The sequence below is a fragment of the Pseudochaenichthys georgianus genome, chromosome 18 (assembly GCF_902827115.2).
Source record: "Pseudochaenichthys georgianus chromosome 18, fPseGeo1.2, whole genome shotgun sequence".
NCBI classification, from domain to species: domain Eukaryota; kingdom Metazoa; phylum Chordata; class Actinopteri; order Perciformes; family Channichthyidae; genus Pseudochaenichthys; species Pseudochaenichthys georgianus.
Genome location: NC_047520.1, coordinates 22,249,908 through 22,277,057, shown reverse-complemented (window position 1 = coordinate 22,277,057; position 27,150 = coordinate 22,249,908). Strand labels below are relative to the sequence as shown.

The following is a 27,150-nucleotide window of genomic DNA, read 5'->3' as shown; positions in this document are numbered from 1 at the left end:
TATCATCTTAATATCTGTACGAGCACCGTCTGTAGCGGCTCATCTCCTCACTTCTTGATAAAACACACACCTCATGAACACACACTTGTGTATGGAAATGTCGTCGGTCAGATTCCCGTCACGTCGGAGCCGTTGCCCCGCGAGCCCCGCGCTAACCGCCTGAAGAGTCAGCCTGACATTTACGGGCTGCAATTGAGGATGGGTATGAACCCCACGCAGACAGAGATGGATATCAGGAGGAAGCAGATCGAGCTGAGACGAAGGGGGGGGGGCTCCTGAGTCAGTGGCTGTGACTCACGGGGGGCCGGACCCCTGCTCACATCTGGAGATCTGATGATCAGCTGCCGGACAGTGTTCAACCGTACACATTTATTAACAATGGTGTCAGGGAGGTGATATAAAAAGGTTCATATTTAGCCGATCACTTTATAAAAAAATATATATTTGGGGCTCACCTGGTAGAGCAGGGGTCTTCAGCTCCACCATCTAAATAAAAGAAGGGAAAAGCCCTACTATTTCAAGTTAGTTTTCAACACAGATACAATGAAAAAATAATGAACCAATTATTCTGAAATAATATTTTAATTGAAAACCATGAAGGAAGACGAAACCGAACATGTAGCTTGGACATATTACAGGCAGCTTGTAGCCCAATGTCTACAGGAAGACACCCTGGATGTTGTTCACACTAGTTGAGCATTCAACACATGCTTTATTAAACAAAAGAAAAGCACATTATAGGGGTGATCAAATTAAATAAATAAGAGCCTTTAAGAAATATTAAAACAAATACAAAAATGGAGAAAATTGAAATGAAGGAATATTGTCAAAAAAAACATTGCAGCAAATGATTTCAGTTCTTTAGTGCAAGCAGGAAAACACGCTGTGGCTCCATATCACAGCAAACTATAGCATTATTATTCAGGTCCAATCAACAACAACAACAACAACAACAACAACAACAACAACAGACTAGCAGAAGTATAACACAAGTGCTCAATGATGTGTTTTCATTTGTGTTCTTCATTCAAGTTCAGGTTGTCGAGCAGTGAGACTGGCTGAAGCCAACTCTAACAAGTTGGCATTCTTCTCTTCTTCTCCTCATAAAAGTATGTGGAGCCTGATTTGTAAAAACGTCTCTCGGCTGAAAAGGCTGTGCACATTTCTAGGTCAATGCTGACTGTGCTGCTCCGAATGAGCTCGCTGTACCTGTGGCTGGCGGACTGCCCGAGGCGCCAGATCAAGGGTTAGATAAGGAGAGCAGTCGATTAGACTTAGTAGACCTGAAGGCCTCTGTAGCGATGAGCAGGCTCCGTGTGTGTGTGTGTGTGTGTGTGTGTGTGTGTGTGTGTGTGTGTGTGTGTGTGTGTGTGTGTGAGCTACAGCACTGAGGATTTCCTATTAGTCAGACAGGATGCAAAAAAGGTTTATCAGTCTTGTGTCAAATCCCATTATCCTAAACTCTAATTTGATGGGGGAACAATGTGATCTGTGTATTGTGTGCTTCCAAGCACCCTTAATTACAAATCTCAGTGACGCCCAGAAACAGCCTGCGACTTCCCTCGTCCTCTTCTCTGCACAGTCTCCTCACAGTGACACGTCATCAGACTCACCCTGAGTGCCTGCTGTGAGGGGTGTCTGCAGCTCACCATCCGTGGGTAGGGTGCCTGGGTGTCAGGATGGGGGGGTACGGGTGACTCCTGAAGTTAGGCCTCCCCCTCCTCATACAGTGATCATCTTGTCTGGAAGGAGGAAGGAACTTCAAACCTCCACCTGGACACAAAGACCACCATCATCATGTTTCCCTGCTGGGCCTGGCCTCCGTGAGATGATGAGCAGCTTTCAGTCGGTTTATTACTCACATAGCATCCTCTCTACAAGGGCGTGGATCTCTGCCATGGGAAACAGGAAACAACATATTGATTGGAATCATTGTGTGAATGCATGATGCACCGCTTAAAAATATCTTTTTCTAAAGCTGCACAACGTCTTATTTTCGATTTCGATGAGTTCATTTGGGGAGTTTCCGTTGACTCCCAGTCAATGTTCTCCCTATAGTCAAAGTCCTAACATGTATACATCATGTGTATCCTCACGATGTGGCCTGGCCTCTCCACACACACCAAGCACGGAGATAGATCGTTTGTTTACAACAATTCTGTTTTTTCAAACCTAAAATAATACAGGAGAAAATCTAACGTGTACGTGTACGTTGTGAAAGTATCAAATACAACAGGAAAAGGAATGGCATCATAATACGATTATTGGACAGTTCAACAATGAAGAGATGGACAGGAAACTGATTCCAGGGAACTCAGTCTGGTGGTTTTCTGAGGAGCCGGCCTCACCTGGAAATAAAGGTGGCTGGCTAAGACATGTCGTAACTCAGAACCACGTTCAAACACTAAATACCAACATTGACGAGTGAAGGCTTTCGAAGCCTAATCCATCCATGGTCACAGTTCTTGGAGTTGCTTATTGAAGAGATGGGTGCAGGGAAATAAACAAAGGTCTGTTTTGGAACATTACTTGGAGCTTTAATATATTCTTTTATTATTTCCAGAACATTTTCCATGTTAACTGTTGTTACAGAGTTATTGACTGATGGTACATATTATAGAAGTGAGTGGAGTTGGTCAGTGCAAAGCAAATGTATTTACTGAGCGCATGCTGCTGGGTAATGCAAACGTCTCTGTGCCTCATCCTCAGTGCCTCAGTCATGCTACAGCGATAACAGAGAGAAAGCGTCATACCTGGACTCAACATGGAGTCGTCCTGGGACCAGGGGGCTCTGGCCTGGGGGTGAACTCGCTGTGAAAGCCACGGGTTTGCAGGGGGCAATGGGTCTGTCAGCAGAAACAGAAGACAGTGTCATAACACCAGAACGCTTGGGAAGTGTTGCCGACTGTGTGCTGTACCTACACCGACTGTGTGCTGTACCTACACCGACTGTGTGCTGTACCTACACCGACTGTGTGCTGTACCTACACCGACTGTGTGCTGTACCTACACCGACTGTGTGCTGTACCTACACCGACTGTGTGCTGTACCTACACCGACTGTGTGCTGTACCTACACCGACTGTGTGCTGTACCTACACCGACTGTGTGCTGTACCTACACCGACTGTGTGCTGTACCTACACTGATGCTGCACAGGAAGTAGAGAGGGAGAGCAGCTGACTCCAGCAGCAGCTGAGTTCTGCTGACCACAGAGCACATGCTGCAGGGGTGGACCTACACAACACACGGAGGCACAGGAGAAAAGGTTAGGGTTGGTCTTATCAGTATACAGTACATGCACAAGTACAACTTAGTATGTTGGCAATATGCACAAATCAACAGTTTGGAGTGTCAAACATTTCTGACAAAAAAACCAGTGTTGTATGTCGAATAAAGTATGTTGGCAATATGCAAGAAACCTAAACATTAGGTCAAAAGTATGCAACAAAAAGAGATTGTATAGGATGTCAAAAACAGGCAAACAAAATATATATATATAGTATAGTATAAATAGTACCGTACTTTTCGGACTATAAAGCGCACCTGCATATAAGCCGCAGCAGCTGAAGTCTGTCTTGCTCTCGTTCTGTCTCTCGGTTCCACTTTCACTTTGGCGCGCTACCTGTCTCACTCTTTTCCGGCCTCCAGCTTTTCCTGCTGGAGCCCGCCGCTTAGAGGTGGCGGGCGCGGACCGGTCCTAGAGCCCATAGTGTTAAGGTGGTTAATTTTACCTGTAAAATCCATAGATTTAGGAGGTTCCCTAGTGGCCATTAGCTGTACATAAAAAATTGGAAAAAAGTCGCGGTTTATAGTCCGAAAAGTACGGTAAGTATTTTGGAAATGAGCCCAAAACAACAGGTTAGTATGTCAAAAATATGCACAAAAAAAACAAACATAGGACAAAATGTATATTATATTATGTGCAAATGATGACAGTACAGAACACAACAACATAGAAATGGTATGTTGAAATAAATGACACCATGTAATACGTCAGAATAATATCACTTACTACAAAATAGTAAAGCATTTAGAAAACACAAAAAACGACAGTAGTATGTGGAAAATATCAGGAAAAATATCATGTCCAAAAATGACATGATATAGTATATCTTAAAAACAGTACATAGTATGTCCAAAATATCACAAAAAACACAAAATATAGTAAGTTGAACAAATCAACAGTAGATCTAAAAGCAGGTATGCAAAGGTGACGAGGACTGGATGGTGCTAGGGGGGAAGCACCTACAGCCCCGCTCCGACAGTGTGGGACTGACGGAGGAAACGTCCTCCCGTTACTTAAAGATGTAATTGTGACATACTGCTGCATTAGAAAAGCAGCAGTATGCGCTATGAAAAGAAGGGTGATGTCAAAATATATTAACAAATAAGGGTGAAAATTAAAGGGCAGTTGAACCCGTCTCCTCTCTATTCTGAAATGCAATCTTTAAGAACACGAGCAGGTCTATTATTGTCTGGTCTACTGTGATTAAAGGCGCTTAGAAATCTCAAAATACCTTTTATGAGCTATCGGTGCCGACAGGTGAAGGCTGTGAATGGGGGCTGATTACTGTATGATGCAATCAATGGACCCTGATGGGGGGCACACACTTCTGATTGCCAAGTAGAGCTATAGGAAAGGAGAACAGCAGACTTGTATAGGAAGCAGTATTGCCTTCCTCAGGGCTTGCTGATCAAAATGCCTCCCATTTAAAAAACATTTCACAAGTGTTTGGAGATAATAAAATGCACTGTACTTAAGCTTCTCTGAGCAATTATGTACACATTCAATCCACATGAAATTCAACTGTCATGGAGAACGCCATCTGGAGACATTCAAGCATTCATGTTCAACAAATCAGCTGTTCAATTATCATCAACCACAGAGGGGCAGAGCAGAGAGGAGCCTTCCATCTCCACTGAACACACACACACACACACACACACACACACACACACACACACACACACACACACACAACACACACACACACACACACACACACACACACACACACACACACACACACACACACACACACACACACACACACACACACACACACACACACACACACACACACACACACACACACACACACACACACACACACACACACACACACACACACACACACACACACACACACACACACACACACACACACACACACACACACACACACACACACTTCCTGGCAGCCTGGCATGCTAGAAGTTAGCTCCTAAGCGACAGCAGTGCAGGTCACAATCACATTTGTCATGACACAAATGTTGTCGCTTCATATGGTGTCCAAGAAAAAGAAAAGATCTATGAGCCTCACTGATCATGTCTAGCTGTAGCTTGGACTCAAACTAAAGAAGAAGGAAGCAAAGCAGTGGGTTTTTGTTGAAGACATTTCACAGAGACTCTAAAGAGTGCTTGTCCATACTGCTGGGGGTTATCTGTCTGTTTTCCTTCCATTTCTATCTTCATCAGGAGATACAGGTTAACCCAGTTAACCCTCGTTTGGTTATCACATGGATTTGATCAGAATGACTGATACGGAGAGGACTCACCCAGCTGCTAGATGAACATCAACACACGAACGCATCACTACTTATAATCCAGTAAGATCATGTATTCATCGGGAAATGGCCACTTTTAGGTCTGGTGCTTTTGTGCTCTGTATCATTAAGTATCATTTAAATGTACCACAGTATTCCTGCACTGTGTATTATAACTTGGACTTAAGTAGAAGTTATAATACCACTTCTCTCCAGCCTTCTTGCGCTTAGTGACTACATTGTTTTTCTCAGACGCCGCCTGATTGCGGTTGATGAATGTTAAAGCATGTGTTTTGAGGCTGTATGTAGTTATCAAGTAACTGATATTTGTGTTTTTTACCTTCCGTTTGGAACCAACCTGCTAAACGGTAACCACCAACTAGTCAGGTTCTTTGAAGCCCCTTTAAGGACAACACGTGGTTGAGGTTTGGGAGCAGTGTGTTTGCTCCCCATGTTGTCACGGTTACCCCGAGCACCCTGGTTTGGAGAGGCTGTATCTTCACAGAAGCATCATTCCAGCTCTTTTTCTATTTGTTGCTGATGCCTTCCACAACCAGTTCCACAGCTTGTTTCTAGTAAAGTGTGTTGTTGCAGGATGGCTCTGTGTCGTCAGTAATAATCACCTCTTTGTGGAGTGATTGCAGTATGGCGCTACAGCGCTACAGCTTCTCTCGGTCAGTTGGTCGACAACAAATGAGTTCCAGTTGAGAGCCAGGCTCCTTTCTGCAGTCATTCCCTGAGCGTACAGCTACGCTCATGAACACGTCCAAGATGCTCAGCTCCACCACTGTCTGATCCCAAGGCCACTGAGCAGCTCCTCTGGGCAAGGGCACTTCAGAGGCGGTGATAAACTTAGGGCAAAAGGGAACCTCTGAGGCTCGGCAGTCTGTACACACAGCTGCAGGCCAAGTAGCTTTATACTTTTCTCAGACCTTAAGTGTGAAACTTTGGAAACCAGCGTGTCACTCCAAACAACGTGTCATAATATGAGCTTGTCAGAGGAAACAGCAAAGCCGTTCACATTTGCTTGTAAAAACAACTTTGCGATGGTGTGTAGGCAAAGAGGCAATTTAGGTAGAGCATGTGGAAGTCCAAATACTTTCAGAGGAACTGCACATACCAGGTCAGCAGAGAAACAGTCACTGCTATGTAAACCATGAGGAGAACATTATTTAGAGCTTTAGCAATAATGCAGACTAGCTCAAATTAGAGTTTGAAAGATTGCTTTTAATAACTGTTCTTTTTCGAGCAACCCTATTCTGCTCACTGGCAGGTTCATGTTAGCATTTTGTGTCAATGCTCGGACCCATGTCTCCATGCTTTAATGTTCAAAACGCTGCCTCTTTACAGCACCTCTTTTCACCCACCGTCTGAAACCAGACGGTTGTGGACGAATTGTCCAATAATCTGTCTTTTCCTATCCACTATTCCTTGACCTCTGTGTGAAATGTCATGGGTTAAAGAGCCTGTGACACGGTTTTCCCCCATCATCCAAACCCATCCATTTGAGTACATATTGTCCCCTTGAAAACCGTTACTGAACTGATTTTGGATATTTGTACTTTGATAACCATTAATCCTTCAATGTTGACCATTTTCTGGATCTTCTCTGGATTCTTCAAGTCCCGCCAAATGATGGGTGACGTCATTGCGGGCACAGCGCTCCAGCTGCACCGTCCAGGATCCCAGCATCTGCATGAAAACCTTTATATATATATACAGTCAGATGTAAACGCACGACGGCGCACACAGCAGCAAGCTCAGACAGCGATGACAGGTTAATGTTGAACGCGTCTGAGAGCTCATATGAGGCTGAAGGATCGGTTTATGTTGTATCTTCTAAGTTTAGGAATGAGGTGCGTCAATATGGGCGATCATATGGTCATGTAGCCAGTGGTGGAATGGGACTAAAACTCCTCCCGGGACTCTCGACCGGCCCACTTCGGTACCGCTAGTAAATTGTCAACGGGGGGAGTGGGGGATGTCAGGGGCGGCGGGTGCTGTAGATAGTAAATGTAAATATTTGTGTCACTGCATCCTGGTAAAATACAAATATAATGTATAATGTCTGTGTCTTTGACCTTAGCGCTGCTAGCCACCTGTGCCCTGTACTACGAAGCCAGTTCAGCAGACCCTGGATATGTTTGAGTAACAAACAAACTAACAACAACAAACTAACAAACGAGATCTCGCTAAGCGGTCCTACGACGCTGGTTATCAACTCGGTAAATCAAGCCAGGGTTTCTCTCTCCAGCTGAGAGCGCGTTCACGTCTAAGACACGAGTGGATCTGACTTTAATTACATTTGTCTCGAGTGTTTCGTCAACATAATGTGTTAAATAATACTTCTGCATCCAGTCTGTGACACTGTGAGTGTTGCACGGCCAGATGAGGCTGGAGAAGCTGACTCAGATAAGGAAATATATGATATATTATGATATTATATGATCGATGATCGACTGATTGATGATGTGATATGAATGATAAGTGCGACACGTCGGCGTCTTCTCTGCATACGGTAGTTTAACCTGTATTTCCTTTATCCTGTAATATGACTTGAGAGATTTAAACTCCGCACACTGAGTTGATCTCTTTTCTATAGACGCCGGAGGCGGGCAGCGTCAGGTAAAAGAAGTTATTTAGCCTTCTCAAACCTGAGCCTCACGCGCCGCCTATGGGGGATGTGCTAGTTACTTATCCGACCGGCCCACTTCGGTACCGGCCCATCGGGATTCGTCCCGATGGCCAGTCCGCCACTGCACCCAGCCCACGTAAACTGTCAACGGGGGGAGCCTCGCTGCGGGGAAACGGTGGACCTAGTGTCCCGATCGGAGTGGGAATAATAATAATAATAATCTGTGCATTTTATCCATTAATTTCCCCAACATTGTGGTAAAAAAACACACGTTTAATCCATGTTGGTGTACTTACTACAACTACAAAAAGCATCGGTTTGTTTTCTCATCAGTAAATGCAGACCGGCTCAAACAAACGATTTTTAATCATCATCCTCACGATCATTTAATGTATCATATGTTCGCCGAATTGACATGAAAGCACTAATAAATGTAGTTTCATCCACTTGAGTTTACAACTACAAAAATAATCGATTTGTTTTTATATCACATCCCACGGGAGGAAATTCAGCAGCTCTCACTCCCGATTTTTAATCCTAATGTAATCATCATCTTCACCACGATCATTTATGTTTATGTTCGCCGAATTGACATGAAAGCACTGACACATATGAATATACTGTAGTCAACTTCATTAAAACGTTATTAACGTGCCTAAACTCAGTAATTCACCATTTCTACGCATAACAACACACTTTGTCCGTGTTTGGCTCTCGAAGCGTTCCCGCATTGACGTCACTTCCGGCTTCCCCCAAAACTTCAAAATGAGTGAAGGAATTTCCCCGCGATGTTCGAAATTATTGATATTTAACGGAACGGTATCGCTTTTTATTTTTTAAACTGACGGTTCGAGATGACTAGTAGACCAATATTTCATTGCACAACAGTTGTTGGGATGCTGTCACAGGCTCTTTAAGGGATAGTTGTTAGGAGATTTCAAAAGGACTTAGGAAAAGACGACCGGGCTTCAAGAGAATCCGACTGCACTGACACTCTCTGTAAGTCAAACAGAGCCTAGGGCTCCAATCAATGAATGAATACATATTTATTCAAGTGGACAAATAATAATATGTATATAAATGTATATAAAGTACAAATATGTTCATTTAAATAACATTGAAATCAGTGATGGGAGGAGAAATTAAGTTCACAATTCTTGCAGGAGACATCGGTCACAGGGGAGGAGATCAAGAGACCTGAGGACAAAGGAAAGGAACTGAAGCGTGCAGACTGAAATCCTCTAAAGAACCAGGACAGGTAAGATGTTTCAACTTTGTGAGAGATCCGCAGAGCTGCGGTGCGCTTCAAAAGATCACGTTGTTCTGATGAAATGTCTGCCTGTGTGCCCCGTGGCTTTAGAAGTCACTGTCAGGATATTACGTATCAATCCGTGCGCTCATTCGCAGAGCACTGTGACCACAGACGCTGATGGCTAATTCCATATGCATTTTATTATTGTCGGTCACAAACTATGTTCACTGGGACACCATTTGTGTAAAATAAGGACTTATCAAAGTCAACTTTATTGTCAATCTCAAAATATGTTTGTACACACAGAAAGATGGAAATACTGTTTCCCACAGTCCTGAGGTTACAATAAACATTCAAATGCAAGAACACTCAATCATTTACAAAAGACCCACAGAATAACCGTTTACTTCAAGTAAGCAGGTTATATATAAAAAGATGATGTACATAGTGCAAATGGGAGTGCAAAATGTTCCAAAGTAGCGTAAAAGTGACTGGTTTGTTGTGTCTGTGTGGGGGGTGTACCGGGTCCCGGTCCAGTGGGGGCAGGGTGGAGAGGGGAGATAGAGGGGAGAAGGGAGAGACTTTATATTGCTCTGATAGTTTGCAAAAGGAAGAATAATGTAATGCTATTTCAATAAGTCAGTACATTGAAATTAAAAGAGTTGAATAAATAATATTTAAATAAGTCAATACATGGATTTAAAAGTACAATGAATAAATAAATACAATAATATATTGTTGCTAAAACGGAGTAAAAACTATCTTTAAATGAGTTGATAAAATCCAGTTGAATTGCTGAAATTAAAAAGGGCTTACATTAAGTGCAGGGTTCTTACACCTTTTCCAAAGTCAAATTCAAGCACTTTTCAAACCTTGAAAACACCACATTACATTTCAAGCATTTTAAAGGATTTCCAGCACCCGTACGAACCCTGTAAGTGGTAAGAGTTTGATTTCATATTTACAATCACATGAAAAGTGATCCGTCTGTCTGCTGTGGGGAAACTACAGTTCTCTGTACAGCGGACTTCTGGAACATAGATACTTTGCACCTATACTATTATAGTGTTGCTTTTTTGCAAGCTTTATGAACGTAGACAACAGTGAAAATATATTCTTCATTTGCACGTTTGGAATTCAAATAAAGTGAAACTTAATGGTTGCTCGCCTTCACCCTACGGTCCACACCTATTAATCCACATGAATCCTAATACGTATGAAAATATTTTTTAAATACAATTGTATTTATTGTAAACATGTTGGGCCTCAACATCTAATACCTAACATTTTAAACTCGATGCGCTCTGAAGCTACGGGGCGGCCGAGGAAAAAAAATACACATGCGTTAAATCGCGTTAAAAATAATTAGTGGCATTCAGTTTTTTTTTGCGTTAACGCGTTATTAACGCGTTAACTTGACAGCCCTACTATTTACCTATAGAAACAAAGTTGTTTCTGTCCTTTAAGTAGGATTCAAACCCATTTAGAACTGTTTCCGAAAGTCCCACCTAGTTTTCCAGTCGGTCTAGTAATATGTTGTGGTCAACAGTGTCAAACGCAGCACTGAGATCTAATAATACTAACACTGAAGTTCTGCCACTGTCTGTGTTTAAGTGGATGTCATTGAAGACCTTTACAAGAGCAGTCTCAGTGCTGTGGTTTGGACGAAAGCCTGACTGGAACACATCAAAACAGTTATTTCAACGCAAGAAATTACTCAACTGTTGAAAAACAATTTTTTCAATGATCTTACCTAGACATGGCAGGTTTGATATGGGCCTGTAATTGTTCATTACTGAAGAATTTAGATTATTCTTTTTTAAGAGCGGTTTAATGACTGCAGTTTTCAGGGCCTGTGGAAAAATACCTGAGTGAAGAGATTTGTTTACTATATGAAGTAGATCTGAGGCCATGCAACGAAAAACATCTTTGAAAAATCCTGTTGGAATAATATCAAGGCAGCAGGAGGAGGATTTCAGAAGTTGTATAATGTCCTCTAGGTCTTTATCATTAATCTGATGGAATTGTGTCATGGTGTTTGAATTGATGTTAGGTGGACATAGGGGCAACACATTTGCTGTACCTGATGCAGAGGCACTGACTGCTTGTCTGATTTTCTGAATGTTGTCAGTGAAAAAGGCAAAATCATTGCACGACCCGGTGGATAGAAATTCAGAGGCTACTGACACTGGGGGGTAGTTAGTCTGTCAACGGTAGCAAACAAGGCACGTGCGTTGTTTTTGGTAATGATGTCAGAGAAGAACGATTGTCATGCGTTTTTCAATTCCAAATTATAAAGACCAAGTCTCTCTTTATAGATGTCAAAGTGAACCTGGAGATTTGTTTTTCGCCACCTGCGTTCAGCTTTTCGACATTCTCTTTTTTCTGCTCTCACGGTCATGGCCTTTCTCCATGGAGATATGTTCTTCCCAGTCACTTCCTTTACCTTAGTTGGAGCAATGGCATCTATAACATTTTACATTTTTGAATTAAAATGATCTACTAGCTCATTTACTGAGGTGTTAGCAGGGGCAAGTGGGGAAGAAAGATTCTGAGTAAACATTTCCCTAGTATTTTCAGTTAAATATCGCTTTGTGGTTACCTCTTTCTGAACACTTGTGTGAACAGAAATAGAGCTCTCAAAGAACACACAGGAATGGTCAGACAGTGCAACATCAGTCACCACAACCTTAGAGATATTCAGACCCTTTGAGATCATTAAGTCCAGAGTGTGCCCCTTATTGTGCGTGGGCTCCGTCACATGCTGAGTCAGTAAAACATCTTTTGATTAATATAGAGTTGAACGTTTTAGAGGAAGCTTCTTCTGGAGGGAATCTGGGGACTTTAGCCTTTGCAGACCGTTTGCCCTTACTGTTTTTGCCTTATATGCTTTTGCACGCTTTCTTATAATGTTTTATTGTTTCTTGTGCTTCTTGCTGTATTACCTGTAAGTCACTTTGGGTATGAAATGTGTATATACAAATACATCTGCATTGCCTAAAAAAAGGTGCAGCTAAAGCAGCATTTGAATGTGACTGGAGATGTGATGCACGGCAGTACAGACAAAAACAGCTATCAACGTCTAAAAAGTGTTTCTCAGTCTGCTTTGTGGCAAAGCAAAAGGTATATCTCACTTCTTCCTCTCTAACGCGGCTGTATCTTTTAAAATCCTAAAGCTTGTTGCTGCAAGTATGTTCACCACCTTATAATCATTAAGAACATGTGGGAATAGTGTAGTGTGTCACCTTGGAAGTGGTGACGAGCATGATGCTGCAGGGCTCCGATGTGCTCTGCTCCACCTTAGAGACGTACAAAACAAATTCACAATCAACATGAATGCATCTTTCATAGCCTTGTGTACTAAGAGAAACAAGCACACATTAAGGCATACAAGGACTTGACATATTATGGTATTGAGAGCTCATACGGAGAAACAAAATGCAAGGTTTACAACTCTTCCAAAAACAATAAATAACCCAAAACCATTTCAAACATCACCAGTTCTCCTTATCTCCCTGGGCGGCCGGAGGATCTGCCTTGCTACCCTTTTCACAATCTATTGTCTTTTTACAAAACAATGCAATTAGTCTTTTGCAATGCAGGCAATACAACTGCTATTATTCTTTCTTCCTGCATATTCAAACACATTAAAGAATAACACACGCACCATGTGACACAATAATAACAAGAGAGGGTTGTTATACCTGAGTTAGTTGGAAGATGCTGAAACGGGTCTGAGCTGTGACGCTGTTGGTATCGGAGGGAGCCATATCTCTGGAGTGGTGCTGAAGTAAAGACGGAATAACATGTATGCAGGAATATGTGTAGGGTGCAGAGAACTGGTCCCAACCGTAACTACTGTCACTTATTCCACTTGGAGCCAATGAACTGGCATGGCTGACGATACAGAAACGTAGACTTTACTGACCTGAGTCAATCAGAGCTCTTGGACTGGGCCAATCAGGTCTGAGGTGTTGTCCAAAGTCTTCTCTGTAACCCTGAAGAACTAAGCATTCAGAAAACGGTTCAAGTCAAACAGTATTAACGCACAACTGGCTTCTGTGCTTTACTGCAGTACAACCTTCAGAAAGGATGTTGTGGATGTTTACAAAGATATAGGACTAGAAAAGTTATTTGATTAGGGCTGTGTAGGAGTTATCTAACACCTTTATAGAGTTAAGATATCCACTAATGCACATTAACAAAGGCTTGCTCCTTTTGGACCAAAGAATGCTGTGTTTAGTGTTGACGTGCTGATGCTCATCTCATGGGTTAAACATTTCTTTCTTCATCATGCAAGTTAAATGTTTGTTTTTTTCAGCAGCTTGTATTTTCTTTTTCTTTCATGTTGCGTGGGCTGCTGTCCCTAGAATAGAGGGCATCCTTATCAGTGCAAGAACTCATTTTGTCAGTCAGGTAAAACAACACAACAAAAGGGTATTTATAATCTTCAACTCATCTTTAACCATTTTCCGAAATAAAAGTGTTGAGTTTTGTTGTTGGTGTAAAAGCATCCAATACAGTACTCAGGTCCATAGACAGGAACAGCTCCCACTGAAATCCAGTCATTTAAATGTACATCAAACCATACTGGATTGTGTGACATGCACTTATTTACAAATGATCAGTTACAGAAAGGTCTCCCTGTTGTATAGATCAGTTATACAGGTCATTAAAGAGCTCATACAGTAACAGAGGTAAAGCCCTCAGCGGACTGACCAAGCCCCCAGGAAGTGCGCCGGACTCTGATGAAAATATTCGTTGAGTCCAAACGGCAGTACTACCATTTCCGTATCAGTCCGTGACGTCACCCGGCCCAGAAATACTTTTCCCCATTGACTAACATTGGGAAAGAGACGTCTGCAAATCAGCGGATATTTAAAAAAAAAACTAAATAAACCACCCACTGTTGGGGCAATATGTTCCAAGGCCCATAACTTTGACCCAGTGTATCAGTTCAAACTGTCCTGACTGAGCACAGGCACCTGTAGCCGTGGCTGCTGTGCTCTCAGGGTTCTGTCTCCCTGCTCCTGCCGGTTGGCGTCAGCTGTTGGAGGTGTTGTGATTCTATCTTGTTACGCAGCATGTTGATGATGCTCTCTGAACTAGCTGAACACACAGGTCTGGGGTAGAGTTCTTCAGAATTGACGTGGCAACTCTACCGTGAAGTCAGAACCTCTGGCTCTTGGACTTGTGATGTGAATTCTCCGGCCGAAGCTCCAAATAAACCATCAGTGTTTGACATCAGAGCTCCTGCTCTCCCCGTGTCTCCTTTGAGTCGTGACTCCTCCTGCATTGCTACACAGAAGTTTCCCTTACACCCAGTATGAACTATTTTATAGCCCTTATTATATTCATTAGGTCCTTAAAGTAAAATGCACTAAAAGCCGAATCTAGATTTATTTTCTGTCTCCATTCATTCTAGTGAGCCGAGAGTGGGAGCTCCAGGGGCGGGGCTTAAGGGGCGCATGCTCTGAGAGCACATACGGGTTCTTCTGCTCAGACAGCCAGGCATGATGGGTAATCTGTGACGTTTCGCTCTCTCAAAAGTTGGGCCATTTTGTCCTCATGAGCCAATGAGCAGCTCTCATAGGAAAGAACGATGTATCCAGTTCTTATTATACATCCATGGGACTGACCCGTGTTCCTTCTGAAATCAAAGGCTTATAACATGTCAGCTCTCAGTATAATTGTCCAGCCGCTGTGTTTGCACTGACCTTGTCCTGGATGAGAGGGGGGGGCGTGCAGGTGTACCCCCCAGGCGTCAGCAGCGTGCCCCAGCAGCAGGCTGCTGATGCGCCGATGGGCCAGGGCGTCCCAGTGAACGCCGTCCGGCATGCGGTGCTGCAGGCTGAAGCGGAAGTGGAAGTGCAGGTCGAGGACGTCCAGGCCGTACGCATCCGCCAGCTGACTGCAGTAGAAGTTGGCCTCGATGAGGTCATAACACAGCGACGGAGCCAAGTGACTCACCTGTGAGAAATCATTTTAGCAACAGGTGACTTTCTGTTCTGCACACTGTGTTTGGTAGTAATTCTACTAATTTAGTCATTATGATCACTTACTGTCCCTGCATATGACATTTAAAGGTGGGGTAGGTAATTTTGGAGAAACCAGCTCGAGTGCGCTAGAATTTGAAAATACACAACTGGAAAAAATCTGCCACTTCCTCACAGAGCCCCTCCTCCAACACACACGCACGCGCACATGACCAATGTGCTTCAATCCACGGGTATTCATACAGGTGTATTTTTATCTTCCACATAAAAGAGACAGAATGTATTCTTCTTCTTCCTCTGACATCCGCTGCTGAAGGATAAGGCCGACAGTTTACAGAGGTACATGGCATGCGCCTCATATTTAGTAATGAACAATTAACTACCACTGATCCAAAGATAGCAAGTAAAGGGTCTGGAGCAATAGATGTATCTAAGGCTTTGGATATATAGTCAAATATAAGAGTTTGAAGGGGATCTAGCTTGGAGCAGGACCAGGAGTGATGGGTACTCCAAGTGTTCTAGACTCTTGTCACATAATGGGGAGGTTTTGGGTTATAAAACACAAAGTCTCGACTTTGAATAATGGAGCCTGCGAACTACTTTGAAATGAACTAAGGCATTTCTGGCATTTATAGAACTATGGGGAATAATGTCAAAAATACCCTCCCATATTTCAGCAGAGATTTCAGTACATAGTTTCTGTTCCCAATCATTTTTCCCTTTTTCAGCAGCAGGGGGAGGGAAGCCCTGGTTGTGGCAAACATCCAGTCAGGCTTCCACTTAGTAAACAGAAATATCAGCTGTGTGCGCAGCAAAGAGAAGTCTAACCTTCTAACATTAATTGTTTAAATTACTTGAATCGTGTCATCTTGATGTTCCTTCTTCTTCTGTGGTGACAGGTGAAAAGACACCTGATGGAAGAATTACCAGCACCAGCTGTTTCTCTTGGACTAACTGCAAATATTCACATTAAAGTACTGTATGGGAACATTCATTTGTATTTTCTTTTGCACACATCATAGAAATGTAGTAAAAGCTTGCACTCAATTATGTTGGAATTCATTGCTTTTCTTAGCGTTAGGAGGAATAAAGATTGTGTATTTTGTTTTGTAGTCAGCATAAGAAGGTTTTTATAAAAAGGTTAACTTTTCAGTTGCATACAAATATGAATTCTGTCAGGGCCAGTGTGATATTAACCTCAGAACTCACAGCTGGGGAAATGTACTGTGGTCTCTCAGATTAAGATCAAAGGTCTAGGCCAATGTGAACATGTGACAGGCGGGTGGGAAGGGTTTCTGCTTCATCTCTGCAGCTAGTCTAATTCCACAACACTAATATGAGGCTGCCCATTTCCCTGCCTCCCTGATGGATGTGCTGATAAGTGAAATCAGCTGGTGTAGTGATTGGTTTTGAATGGAAACCTGCAGCGGAGAGATACTCACTTCAGGCACCAAGAATCCACCCTTGATCTTCTTGGCGAGCGGCATGGCCAGAGTCCACAGCATGAGACAGTCACGGCCAACGAGCGCTTTAATCTGGCTAAAGAATTTGTGGAGGTTCTCTTTGTACTGCTCCAGACACTCCGGGCCATACCTGACATTACACATAAGCATTTGAACACCAGATAAGTGAAAATAGAACTGCCATGCTTAGATTTTAATTGTTAACTTCTAATTTTCCATCTAGCATATGTAAAATGTGGATATTAATAAGTTATAAATTATACTGGTATTCGTGAAAGTGACATATGACCAGTGTTGGGACTAACGCGTTACAAGTAACGCCGTTATTTTTGGCAGTAACTAGTACTCTAACGCATTACTTTTTAAATTCAGTAACTCAGTTACCGTTACTACATGGTGCGTTACTCCGTTACTGCGTTAGTTTTTTTTATATAGTCAACAGCCAGGTGAACAGAGATGAGAACTGTACTTAAGTACAGTACTTGAGTAAATGTACTTAGATACTTCCTGTGTCACATGCGGAGACGGGCTGTGGGCGTGTTTGTGTTGTTTACTAACAAGACTGTCATGGCGGCGGCAGCGGAGCTCAAGTCTAGTTTCTCCACCTGGAGATATTCCCACTGTTTCACTTTTGTCGAGCACAAAGAAAAGAACGTTTTAGTTAAATGTAAGTTGTGTCCTGGCGGGTCAAAGAGCCTATCTGCTGCCCAAACCAGTCATTCAAATCTCTTTAAACATCTGCAGAGACAACATGCTGGGACGAAGCTAGTAGCTAAGACCACAGAGACTCAGCCGACGCCACTCCACCTCCACCTGCACCTCCACCTCCACCTCCACCTGCACCGAAGCAACAGCGGCTGGATTTTAAGGTACTGCTAGCCAGGGAAAAGTCCATAAAGCCATTGCACGGTATGTTGTAGAACACATGCAGGCTGTTGCTACAGTGGAGTCACCCGCTTTCAGGGAGCTAGTTAGCATGATAGCATGTCCGGGCGGCACACGGCATATGGGACGGAACACTTTTTCCAACTACCTGGAGAAAGAATATACAAAAATGTAATGCCAGCTAATATCGATGCAATCCAGATTGCATATAATGCATGTCAAGTTTATCAACAGATTGTATTATTCTCCAATGCAATAACAGTACTGAAATGAAGGCTATAAGGGCATTAATATAATGGGAGCCCTTTTTTTAAAGTAACTAAAACGTTTTCACAGTAACGCATTACTTTTTGGTGTAAGTAATCAGTAAAGTAACTGAGTTACTTTTTAAATGAAGTAACTAGTAATGGTAACTAGTTACTGGTTTTCAGTAACTAGCACAACACTGCATATGACCAATAGTGTGCAGTGTGGTACAGATCTAAAGACTTTCAAACCATTATTACTGACCATAAACAGGACTTGCCTGACCAGTTAGGCTGATGGATATTAGTGCTGTAGCGGCGTCGTCGACAACTTCAAAATCTCGTCGGCGACAGATTTCCTCGTCGACGCATCGCCACACACACGTGGGTCACCCAAAACAACAAGCGGTTCGCAATCGCACTTTAAACACTATGGAGACTGAAACGGCTACCGCCTCCTCCTCACAGGATTGCGCACGAAGCGCTGCAAAAAGCCCCCAAACAAAAACATCTCGCTCTAGGTCTTCAAAAGCATGGGAATACTTTAAATGTAGTCCAAAACGCAAAGGCATTGTTATTTGCAGTCTTTGCCAAATGGAGTTGGCATACCACACTAGCACAACAGCGATGTTGGAGCATTTAAAGCGGAGGCACCCCCTTGTCTCTCGTGGAGGGAACAATGATAAGTAAGCACTAACTTTGGCTAAATTAATTCCACGTTTGTGTAGTGTGTTGTGCAGCTTGAGTTCTGTGCACTTCGGTAGTGCTAACTATCTTATAGCTCTCCGTGCGGTTTGTTCGTGCTTGGTTGGTTAGTAGTTAATGTTAGCTTCCTAGCTAGCGGCGCCAGCTGTGTGTTAGTTAACGTTTGTCAGCATTTAATGTTGGCTGGAATGGTAGCTAGTTTATGTCTGCAGAACACCGCTATCTAGCCGCTACTAACCCGGAAGGAACTAACTGCACAGAGAGCTAACTCATGTTGTGGTCGTTTACGAGTCAAACATAACATGAGACTAAAGTTAGTCAGCTTATAGTATCAATGTATGTCAACTAACGGAGCCAAGCAATGTCCAGGCCAGGGCTGCACGTTAGCTGGTGCGCAGTTGTCATGAATTAATTAATGTTTTTATGAGCATTGAAAACATTAAAATTAGCACCAGCACATCCAAGTGTGATAGGGCTCATATGAGTTGCACTACCAAACATTTTCACTGTGTAGATATAGTACTCTACAAGCTTTTAGATAAACATGAAATGCATTGTTGGACTTAACATTGTTTAAAAAGTAACCACGTTAGCCTTCAAGTAAGCTAATTATACCATAGCACTGCAATGAGTTTAAGAGTAGATTTAATATGCCCCACTGTCATAGCTGTTGTTCCATTGTTCATTGCTGTTGTGTTTTCTAGGACAAAGCAAAGAACCTGGCCGTCCTATCTTGGGAAAGAGGCGCAATGCACTCCACAGAAGGCAGCCGAACTCAGCAAAAGAATCTTGAGAGTAAGTAATTATTTGCTTCCTTTGAGCATCTTTTAGGAGGGAATGGCTGCCCTGATCCCATTCATTGTGTCCTGATTTATTAGCTAGTTTATAGGTGTTTCTTCACTTGGCCTTTTTATTTGTGTCCTTGTTTGGATTGTGTAATAATTAAGCTTCTTACACTGTAAGCAACATGGCTCTATGAAAGGTGCTGTGTTGTTATCAATAATAATAATATATTTGTTTTATCTTACAGGTGATCGTCAAAGACATGAGGCCTTTGTCTCTCGTTGAAAGTGAAGCCTTCATAGATATGATTGAATATGCCTGCCCAGGCTTCAAATGTCCCTCCAGGTGGTGGTATACCAAGCAGCTGGAGAAAGCATACCAACGTGTTCTTGATGATCTGAAGGGAAACTTAAAGGTCCCATGACATGGCAATTTCCACTGATCATAATTCCATTGTTGAGGTCTACTAGAATAGATTTATATTGTGAAATTTTCCAAACTCACATTGGTTTCTCAAACAGCATCTCTGTAAACTACGTATTCACTGAATTTCACTCTCTGCCTTTAACGGCTCATTGTAGCTCCAATAGCTCCAGCCCCCACCCTCCCTGTGAGCACAGTGTGCTCTGATTGGTCGGGACGTTGTGAATCGCGCTGAGCTCCGTGGAGGTGTTGTTTCCTTGTTTAGCGATACACAGCGAAACACAGCCAAACTCATCCTGAGCACACACAAAGTCACAGCCGAAGTAAAAACAATAAGTGTGGCTTGATATTGAGAAGAAAAAGGTTGTGAGGCTGTGAGAATGGGTCTGCAGAGAGAATTTCGCCGTGATCCCAACTGTCTGTTATCAGCCTGCAGCCAGGGAGGAGAGATCAGCAGAGCTGCCTGCACTGAGTGTGTGAGGAAGTCCGTGGATTGGTCAATTTGGACCAAGCAGCGGGGGCTTAACGTAACGGCTCCGCGGACGTAACGTAACGGCTCCACGGATTGGTCCATTTCGTTCCGGGTACGGTTGACATCATGCGTACTCGGAAGTATCAAATGGACAATGACGTATCTCCAACGAGGCGTTTTGGGGAGGTATTTTCTGTTTTAGAGTTTTACTCGCTACAGGGTGTACTTTGAGGGTTTTGACTCTGCACACCGTTTACATGCATAAAAACCTTCATAACACACAAGGGGACGGGTACTAACAAGAAAAGCATGACATGGGACCTTTAAAGAAGAGGTCCTCAAAGATAACGCTCACCACCGATGCCTGGACAAGTATTGCCACGGATGCAATACTTGCATACCTGACATCATTACCAAAAACAAAAACAACGCACGTGCCTTGTTCGCTACCGTCGACAGACTAACTAACCCCCCAGTGTCAGTAGCCTCTGAATTTCTATTCACCAGGGTGTGCAATGATTTTTCCTCCTTTTTCACTGACAAAATTCAGAAAATCAGATAAGCAGTCAGAGCCTCTGCATCAGGAACAGCAAATGTGTCCTCTGTGTCCACTTAACATCAATTCAGACATCATGACACAATTCCATCAGATTAATGATAAAAACCTAGAGGACATTATACAACTTCTGAAGTCCTCCTCCTGCTGCCTTGATATTATTCCAGGATTTTTCAAAGATGTTTTGCCTTGCATGGCCTCAGATCTACTTCATATAGTAAACAAATCTCTTCACTCGGGTATTTTTCCACAGGCCCTGAAAACTGCAGTCATTAAACCGCTCTTAAAAAATAATAATCTAGATGCTTCAGTAATGAACAACTACAGGCCCATATCAAACCTGCCTTTTCTAGGTAAGATCATTGAAAAAGTTGTTTTTCAACAGTTGAGTAATTTCTTGCATTTAAATAACTGTTTCGATGTGTTCCAGTCAGGCTTTCGTCCAAACCACAGCACTGAGACTGCTCTTGTTTAGTTTAGTTTATTTATTTATAGTGTCGTGGACAGTCCCCATCGATGAACTGTCACAAAAACAGTAAATGGAGCAGCTTTAGCCGACATGGCTAATTTCCAGCCGTTGTCCCCGGCCAGATGGTAATAGACACCCTTAAAATTACAATATATCAACAGCATTAGTTATAAGAAAATATATAAAATAAAATAAAAAGGAGGAAAGAGGATAAAAGAGAACAATAAACAACACACGTTACTATATACAGTACATGTCACATATAGCACATCACAATCACATCACAGAAACGAGGGGCAACATCCATGATCACAACATGTAACACTCACGCCATACTTAACACAGACTAGTGTGTGCAGGTGTAGTTCTCAGTGAACCATGTAAAGGTCTTTAATGACATCCACTTAAACACAGAGAGTGGCAGAACTTCAGTGTTAGTATTATTAGATCTCAGTCCTTCGTTTGACACTGTTGACCACAGCATATTACTAGACCGACTGGAAAACTGGGTGGGACTTTCGGAAACAGTTCTAAATTGGTTTGAATCCTACTTAAAGGACAGAAACAACTTTGTTTCTATAGGTACACATCTGAGTTGACAAATATGACGTGGGGTTCCTCAAGGCTCCATCTTGGGGCCTCTTCTCTTTAACATCTACATGCTACCACTGGCTCAGATAATGAAAAACAACAAAAGAAGTTACCATAGCTATGCGGATGACACACACACATTTACGTAACAATTTCACCAGGAGACTATGCTCCAATTCAAACACTGAGTAAGTGCATTGAACAAATCAATGACTGGATGTGTCAGAACTTTCTCCAATTAAACAAAGATAAAACTGAGGTAATGGTTTTTGGAGCCAAGTCAGAACGTATAAAAGTTAGCCCTGAGCTTCAGCCTGCAATGTTCAAAACAACAGATAAAGCCAGAAATCTAGGTGTAGTCATGGACTCTGACCTGAGTTTCAACAGTCACATTAAAACAGTTACTAAATCAGCCTACTATCACCTAAAGAACATATCTAGGATTAAAAGACTAATGTCACAGCAGGATCTGGAAAAACTTGTCCATGCTTTTATCTTCAGTAGACTGGACTACTGCAATGGTGTCTTCACAGGTCTCACTAAAAAATCTATTAGAAAGCTGCAGCTGATTCAGAACGCCGCTGCTCGAGTCCTCACTAACACTAAGAAAGTGGATCACATCACTCCTGTTCTGAAGTCTTTACACTGGCTTCCTGTGTGTCAAAGAATAGATTTCAAAATACTGCTGCTGGTTTATAAAGCACTGAATGGTTAGTAGGCCCAAAATACATTTCTGACCTCCTGCTAAACTATGAACCATCCAGATCTCTCAGGTCTTCAGGGACTGGTCAGCTTTCTGTCCCCAGAGTCAGAACTAAACATGGTAAAGCAGCATTCAGTTATTATGCTCCAAATATCTGGAACAAACTCCCAGAAACCTGCAGGTCCGCTGCAACTCTGACTACTTTTAAATCCAGGCTGAAGATTTTTATTTTTGTCGCTGCTTTTAATTGAACTATTCATATCTTAGACTGCACTGTAACTTTTATCCATGTATTTTTTCTTTTAATGTTTATTTTATTAGCTTTTCTTTTTTAATGCTTAATGTCTTTAATTTTTTGTAAAGCACTTTGAATTGCCTTGTGTTTAAAAGTGCTATATAAATAAACTTGCCTTGCCTTGAAGTGACTTGCCACTACATTAATGAAAACTGGGAGATGGTCTCATTTGTTCTTCGCACAAAGCCCCTTGAGGACCGACACACTGGTGACAACATCGCTCTCTGGATTGAGGAGCTCGCTGAGAAGTTTGACTTTTCTCTCCATGATGATGTCCAGGCAATTGTCCATGATAATGCAGCGAACGTTGTGAAAGCCCTTAGAATCCTTGAGGAGAAGCATGGTGTTGCCTCACTTCGATGTGCTGGCCATACCACCCAGTTGATTGTCAACCATGCACTGAAAGAGCCCCAAATCAACAAGGCACTTGGGGCAGCAAGGAGCCTCGTCACATACTTCCACAGCAGCGAGGTCGCCACCTTGAAGCTGAAATTCAAACAAGAGCAAATGGGCACACATGTACCCATCAGATGGAATAGCTCTTTTTACATGATCAAACGCCTCCTTGAGCAGCGGTGGCCTGTAACTGCAACCCTCTCAGACCCAGAGGTCACCAAGGCAGCAAAACACTACCTGGATATGAGAGCTGACCAATGGAGCATCCTGGGGGACCTACATCAAGCACTTGAGCCCTTCGAGCAAGCCACCGTCTTCCTGAGTGGAGAGTTTTTTTTTACTTTTTTTTTATTGAGTTAGGCACAATGAGTTTACATTTATACAGTCAATATTTTTATTTATTTTTCCCCTTTCCCTCCCTCCCGGTCCTAGCTAGTAAAATACTAAATACATAAGATAGATACCTGTATAGGTAAAAGTAAAGTAATATAGAAGATAATATTAAAAGAAAATGTATAGATAAGGGAATAAAGAATAGTAACAGTAATACTTGTACCCATATACTCATATGTATACCCACATGTACACATGCACATACCAGGGTTTCCGCTAGGATTTTTTCTCGCCGGTCAAATGTCCGGGCAGAATTTATTTTACCGGACTAATTTGAAACTTACCGGTCATATTTCAATAATAATAATAGTTGTGTAGCAGAGTTTCCGTTAGCAGGTAATTACCGGACTATGAGCAGATATGCTTCAGTTTAAAACTCAGTTCACGGGCTCATTTTTATATTGCTTCAGTTTATAATCGTAACAGATCGAAAAATTCAGATTCATTTTTCAATAAATGATTCCACAAACAACAAACAACATAATTATTACATTCAAACAAACTACCTGTAGTAGATAACGTACATTATTCAGAAGTTTACATCAACTTTGAATAATAACACGGGAGAAACGGATCCTCTCCCTCCCTCTCTCTCCTGACAGCACGTCAGTTTCTCCTGCAGCGCGCTAAACAGAGGGCGGGGCTTCAGGTGATCCTGCAGAGCTGCGTGTCTCGGTCAGACTCAGCAGCTGATCTGATCTCTCTCTCGCTCCGGTTACACTTCACTCGCGTTTATGTCCATATCGCTCAGATCCAGCTCTCCTGATCGGCCTTTATAGAGAGCACCGATCAAACTATTAAGAGTGAATATCGGCCGATAATGACCGGCGGCCGATCGATCGCAGCCTCCCTAATTATTACCAGACATTTTGACCGTCAGGTTTTGAATTTACCGGTTTTTTATAAATGTTACCAGCTAAAAACCGGTAATTACCGGCTAACGGAAACCCTGGCACATACATACACGTACCTACCTACATACATACATGTATACAAAGACAGAACAAATAAATTAAAAAAAATAAATTAAAAAATATAAAAAGAGACACAAAAAAAAAAAAAAGAGTGTAGGTCTTATAAGAGTAAGGGACCTTTACATTAACAATGTTTTCGGTAGCTTTAGCCAATTCTCTGACAAATTTTGCCTTCCAAGCACTCATCTATTTCGCTACTTCCAGGTCCGAAACTGGGTTAAACTAAACAACCCTTCATTCCCCAATATCCCTCTGGATTCAATAATTGACTCAATTCTGGACACTTTAACAATCGAAAAAGGTCTGATTTCAAGAATTTACAATTCCGTCTCCCACCTCACAGAAACATCGCTTGGTAAAATCAAACAACATTGGGAAGAGGAACTAGGGGGAACTAGTCCAAGCCATAGATGATGAGGTCTGGGATGGTGCATTAGCGAGAGTGAACAATAGTACGTCCTGTGCCAGGCTCAATCTTATACAACTAAAAGTTGTCCACCGTATCCATTACACCAACTCTAAACTCTCCAAAATATATCCAAATGTTACGGACACCTGTAACAGATGCCACATGTCACCAGCAAACATGACTCATATGTTTTGGTCTTGTCCTCGCCTACAAGGATACTGGACAAGCATTTTCAATCACCTTACTGAGGCCTTGGACGTGGTATTGACACCATGTGCAGAAACTGCCATTTTTGGAGTAATACCTGGCCACCGAATGTTGAAGAGGAAAACTAAGGACAGTATAGCCTTTGCATCTCTTTTAGCACGAAGAAGAATACTCCTAGAATGGAAATCTTCTATACCACCTAAAGCAGGGGTAGGCAAGTAAGTTTGGCCGTGGGCCAATTTTTTGCTGAGCCACAAGATGGCGGGCCAGAACATAATCAAAGCCTAATTCAAGGAATTGATTTTGGTAAGAGGGCGCAGCGCCCCTGTTCAGAAAAAACTCTGATATCGCTGATAAGTTACCCTCCCCATCAACACTCTGATGCGCAGTCAGATCCGCTGATTGGTTCACTGATGATATAGGCGCCCAATCCAGAGCCTCTGGCTAGACCCGCCCAAAGGGAGGCTCGTCCTCTCTAGCCCCATTTCAGTCCCAAAGCCGGGGCTATTATCTGTATTTTAACAGACTTATCTTTTAAATTGAGGTGTATTTATTGTTCTCTTCAAAGTTAATTTTTCTCTGAAATTGTAGGGAGGATGGTCCTCAATAGACGAGCCTCCACTGAGTAAAGTAGAGTTATTAACTAGGGAGCAGTGTTATTTAACATACTTTTATTCTGATAAGTATTGTCAAGTTCTCTGGGTTTTTGGCATTTATTTGAGTGAGAGAGGCTTGAGGGGCAACAGAGGACGCATGGACAACTGGAATCCTTTTTCCTTTTCTTTATTTCAACTTTTCAAGGACACATTAGGATTCTTTCAGGTTGAAAACCTTTAAAAAATATTAAAGGACAAAATAAATCAATTACAGCATGTTTTGCTTTGCAATTTAATATATTATAACCTAAATTAATCAGTAACCAAGTATTTTACTCAAACTCAATGTATTTAATAGTTAAATAAGTACTTTAATTGACCTGGTTCCCCACAACCACACATTTGCCATACGTGACCCGCTCTATCGAAATCAGTCGGAAATCGCAACGGCTCATTTAAAAATAAACGTGAATTTGCGTAAAAAACTAGTTTTTTCGGGTGTTTTGTTTGATTTTAAATAAACAAAGTCTTGGCTTTCAGAATATGGAACTTTTATTTCCAAAATCACACGATAAATACATGTTTGAAGCTTGTAAAGGGAAGATGACAGCTCTCCCTCGCGCTCTGCTCTTCCACTGCGCCGCTTCCCCTCCCTCGGCTGACATTATGAATGTATGTCGGGACAGATTTTATTTTACCGGACAAATTCGAAACTTACCGGTCATGTTTCAATAATAATAATAAGAATGGTGTAGCAAAGTTTCCGTTAGCAGGTAATCACCGGACTATGACAGGATATGCTGATGTTTAAAACTCAGTTAATGGGAGTAATTGTTATATTGCTTCAGTTTATAATCGTTACAGATCGAAAACTTCAGATTCATTTTTCAATAAATGAATCTAAAGCATCTCAATGGCTTAAAGATCTAATGTTGTACCTGAACTTGGAGAAGATTAAATATAACCTGAGGGGCTCCTCAAAACTATTTGAATCTGTCTGGGGCTCTATGATAGCCTACACAGCTGAACTTAAGACACTACATTAAGGAGAAAGAGAGGGAACTACGAATGTATGTTTTTGTTTTTCATTTTCGTTTTTTTTCTTGTGACGCAGAAAGTCTTTGAGTCTGCTCCAATTGCCACCTTCCAAACTG

The 27,150-nt window shown here is 42.2% G+C and overlaps 1 protein-coding gene across 1 annotated transcript in view; it reads right to left on the bottom strand.

Moving 5' to 3' along the window:
* Nucleotides 1-628: 628 nt before the first annotated feature.
* Nucleotides 629-27,150, bottom strand: part of LOC117463734 (PC-esterase domain-containing protein 1A-like) — a 53,764-nt gene continuing 27,242 nt past the window's right edge. Inside the window, exons 5-13 of the mRNA XM_034106131.2 lie at nt 16,874-17,024; nt 15,153-15,405; nt 13,364-13,441; nt 13,140-13,220; nt 12,681-12,734; nt 3,143-3,235; nt 2,754-2,846; nt 1,863-1,892; nt 629-1,773 (exon numbers count right to left, since the gene is read on the bottom strand). Coding sequence (XP_033962022.1) covers nt 1,646-1,773; nt 1,863-1,892; nt 2,754-2,846; nt 3,143-3,235; nt 12,681-12,734; nt 13,140-13,220; nt 13,364-13,441; nt 15,153-15,405; nt 16,874-17,024 — 961 coding nt within the window. The 3' untranslated portion in view covers nt 629-1,645. The remainder of the gene's footprint in view (nt 1,774-1,862; nt 1,893-2,753; nt 2,847-3,142; nt 3,236-12,680; nt 12,735-13,139; nt 13,221-13,363; nt 13,442-15,152; nt 15,406-16,873; nt 17,025-27,150) is intronic.